The sequence below is a fragment of the Megalobrama amblycephala genome, linkage group LG2 (genome assembly GCF_018812025.1).
Source record: "Megalobrama amblycephala isolate DHTTF-2021 linkage group LG2, ASM1881202v1, whole genome shotgun sequence".
Classification (NCBI taxonomy): Eukaryota; Metazoa; Chordata; class Actinopteri; order Cypriniformes; family Xenocyprididae; genus Megalobrama; species Megalobrama amblycephala.
In genome coordinates this window covers 59,737,210-59,740,994 of record NC_063045.1, presented here as the reverse complement: position 1 = coordinate 59,740,994, position 3,785 = coordinate 59,737,210, and the positions used below count along the sequence as shown (strand labels likewise).

Here is a 3,785-nt window from a genome sequence, read left to right as displayed (position 1 = left end):
ATTCTTCTTTAATACTAATTAAGTTAATCTTTTGAGACGAAATATGAACTAAAATGTGCTTTTAACCTACTATCTCTGTATTTGTAGTGTTATGGGTTCAAGTGGTAACTAAATGGTTTCTCATAATAGCACAGTTGAGAAGCCTACACTAAGATGTTCTTAAGATGATCTTAAGAAGTACTAAAGAAGAATTTAAAGTACAAAACTAGTGTGTGAAAATAGCACTTTAAGTACATTATGGAAGTGTACATTTTTCACCTGGGAATGTGCGTGTCCGTGGGTGTGGTCATGTGGGCCGGTGTGGCTACAGTGCCAGGGCTGAATTTTTGTTCCATTCCGCCCCTGGCTGCAGGTGTATGGTCGGATATACTGTAGAAAAGCGGTATTGAACTGTTTATCATATTTTAATAGAGAGATATGTTTAGAAAAATTTAATTTTGACAGCACTGTTAAGGAGTCTCAAACCTGAAAGATTCTGGGCTTTTGGAAAAACATTCGGGGCTCCATCCCCCTTAGCCCACCCCTAGCGCCGCCCCTGCTGACCAAAAAAATAAATATATATAAATAATATATTTTTTAAAGGCATCTTGTAGGGATAAGTAAAATCCTCCATCCCAAGATTTTCAACATTACATGATAATGTTGTAATTTTTCCAGTTGGAAAAGCTCCCATTTGATCACTGATTTATGTTCCCACCATAACATGCAAACACAAAACATTTTATCAAAGACAATTATGAGAGAAGAGAATATGCTTTGAGAGATTTATTTGGTTGACAGAAGTTGAATCTGAAAAATAGTAATAAAAAAGCTTAAGCACTTTTTGATTTTCTGATGTTTACCTCAGTGTTCAATAGCAACAAGAAACATGCAGTATCAACAGGTTAACACAAAATAATGTTAAAATTAGTACAGAGTTCAAGAAAGTAACTTGTTTTGCACTGTTGGATACCATGGTGCACAGAGTTTTTCACAGTAATACAGTGTCACACCAGAAATTAAACACACCATAGTGCTTTGTTATGTTTTTGGGTGGTTTGAATAGAGCACAGTTCAGTTCACTTCTTGTTCCAGAGTTTTTCAAAGTGTACACAGTCTCACACCAGAGATCTTTCTGATATTTTTTTGTCCTGACAGCAGTGACTTTAAACTTCTCATATGGAGGAATCAGCACCTCTTTCTCATAAGGAAGCCTAGAATATTCTGACACATCAGCACCTAAACAAGTGTAGATTTCAAAACAGGATTTATTTCCAAAACGTTTTGCTATGTAACGATCAAGAGAGGAGGATGTAAACGAGCCGAAACGAATTTCTGGAAAAGTAATCTCATTAAATGTAAGATTTGTACCACGAAAGGTTTTAAAGCATCTATTTTGTTTTTTCCTCAGAATCTCTATCGCTTCTGTTAACAGAAATTGAAGTGAATACCATTTGTATGTCCCGTCTTTGTAGTTTTGTTTTCCATTACGAGCGTCATTATTGAATATTTGATATATTTTAAAATCTATGTCAGTGTACACATAAATGGCAATGAAGTTACATTTCAAGGTATCATGTTTCATTTTTTTCTGGTTCGATACATAACTTTCACCTTTTTGCCAAGCATTTTTAAATCCATTTCTTTCAAATTCAGAGTTATCGCATTTCTCATTTAGATATTTTTCCTTCACCTTTTTAGCCATGTTCTGTCTACAGCCGTAATAATAGTCATCAACAGAATTCAGTGCCATATCCAATTTGTGTTCTTCAACAGCATCTCTGTGATCCTGCAGCGACAGGAATCATAATGATCACATCATCATCAGTGTTCATGTCTGTAATATTCATACTAGAACACAAGCTTACCCGTCCTAGAGCAGATGAAATGAGAAGAAGAGCTTCAATGATCAGCAGCATCTTGATTCAGTCAAACCCCTCAGATGAAGAACAGATGCTGAAAGACCAGAAACACAACAGCAGCTCACAAATACTACATCTAGACAAAATATGTGTTCACTGACTTCATGCATAATACAGTTCAAAATGTGGTATTTTTGCCATCTTCAAAAAAGTCAATATTCAGCTAAACCACGATTTATATTGACCTTTTACTTCACTGACAAAATTACCTGAGAATATTGTTGTCTGTATATATTTTGTTTCAGGTGCTCAAAGATGAGAAGATCAGAAAAGTCATTCACTCACAACCAGACGACAAAAACCCTTCACACCAAGAGATGAGCTAGACCAGACGACAACGGTGGGTTTTTATATCGCTGAAAATGTCTTTGCTTGTGTTGAAGTGTGGTCACGGTGCATCAGCTCATCTCAATTGTTCAGCTAATGCAACACTGGTTAATGTGTGGTTTCACAAAGGACAAACTCTACTTTCCTGTCATGTCAGTGCCAGCAGAAAACAGGTGCGACACCATGATGAGCAGATACTGATCATGGAAATGTGCATTAATTTCTCTAGATTCCTGCAGAAGACAGTTCACATGTTAAAAGTTCACATTGTTATTGCAGATGAAATATAACACAGATAACATTAAATAAATAGATTTTATCAGGTTAAAGTTTGATTATTAGTCACTCAACCCCCTCTCTACTTGCTTCCTGTCATCTGTAACCCTTCAATTTCCTCATGAACTCAATCAGATAACATGAAAGAGTTAAAGCTTTCTGTTCCTCCATTGGGGGCAATGCAACTAACACATTCAAGACCCAGGAAAGACATCATTAAAGTACTCCATGTGACTCCAATGGTTTAACCTCAGTTTTATGAAGCAATATTAATTCACCACTATATTTTTAAAATATTATCCAAAGCACATTCACTGAAAAACTTCTGCTCCAGACTCAACACAACACACATGTCATGGTGCAGTGGCATAGCAAGCCCCATATGAGCCCCCCCTTTTCCCCTCAAAGATGTTCATTTTAGCGAATCAAGAAAATACCATTCTAAATGCACTGTATGCTTGATAAATACATAATATCTGTAAAAGAGGCCATCCAAACCAAAACACAAGCACCAGTAATTAGTAATGGTCACCTAATAATATGTAAACATAATAATAAATGAGTAAAAAATGTTTTTTGTGTATTGTATTGTGTTGGTCCCCTTTTGCTGCCAAAACAGCCCTGACTTGTCGCATGGGCTCTTCATCAGACAAGGCCACCTTCATCCATTGCTCGTGGTCCAGTTCTGATGCTCTCGTGTCCACTGTTGGCTCTTTGGGCGGTGGACAGGGGTCAGCATGGGCACCCTGACTGGTCTGCAGCTATGCAGCTCCATACGCAACAAACTGTGTGTATTCTGACACCTTTCTATCAGAACCAGCATTAACTTCTGGAGCAGTTTGAGCTACAGGAGCTCGTCTGTTGGATCGGACCACACGGGCCAGCCATCATTGAGCCTCGGCCGTCCATGACCCTGTCACTGGTTCACCACTGTTCCTTCCTTGGAGCACTTTTGATAGATAATGACCACTGCAGACCGGGAACACCCCACAAGAGCTGCAGTTTTCCTAGAGCAGATAAAATGAGAAGAAGAGCTTCAATGATCAGCAGCATCTTGGTCCGGTCAAATCCCCAAAATTTCCTGAGAATATTGTTGTCTATTTATCTTTTTTTTAGGAGCTCAGTGGTGAGAGGAGAAGATCAGAAAAATCATTCTCTCAGACAGACTACAGCAACTCTTCAAACTAACAAAATGAGGAAGGTGGGTTTTTATATCACTGAAAATCACTTTGCTTGTGTGTTGAGATAGCTGAAGTGTGGTCACGGTGCATCAGCTCCTCT

The 3,785-nt window shown here is 38.0% G+C and overlaps 1 protein-coding gene across 2 annotated transcripts; it reads right to left on the bottom strand.

The window, feature by feature from the left end:
- Nucleotides 1-760: 760 nt before the first annotated feature.
- On the bottom strand, nucleotides 761-3,504 carry LOC125262499 (erythroblast NAD(P)(+)--arginine ADP-ribosyltransferase-like). Of its 2 annotated transcripts, XM_048181293.1 has the most exons (3): nucleotides 2,111-3,504; nucleotides 1,848-1,935; nucleotides 761-1,768 (listed from the first exon to the last, which is right to left on the bottom strand). In XM_048181293.1, the coding sequence occupies exons 2-3, from the start codon at nucleotides 1,896-1,898 to the stop codon at nucleotides 971-973; spliced, it is 849 nt and encodes a 282-aa protein (XP_048037250.1). In that variant the 5' UTR covers nucleotides 1,899-1,935; nucleotides 2,111-3,504; the 3' UTR covers nucleotides 761-970. The 2 variants fall into 2 exon arrangements, with proteins under 2 accessions (XP_048037250.1, XP_048037251.1); XM_048181294.1 differs by lacking the exon at nucleotides 2,111-3,504 and having other exon boundaries at nucleotides 1,848-2,104.
- Between the last annotated feature and the right edge of the window lie 281 nt (nucleotides 3,505-3,785).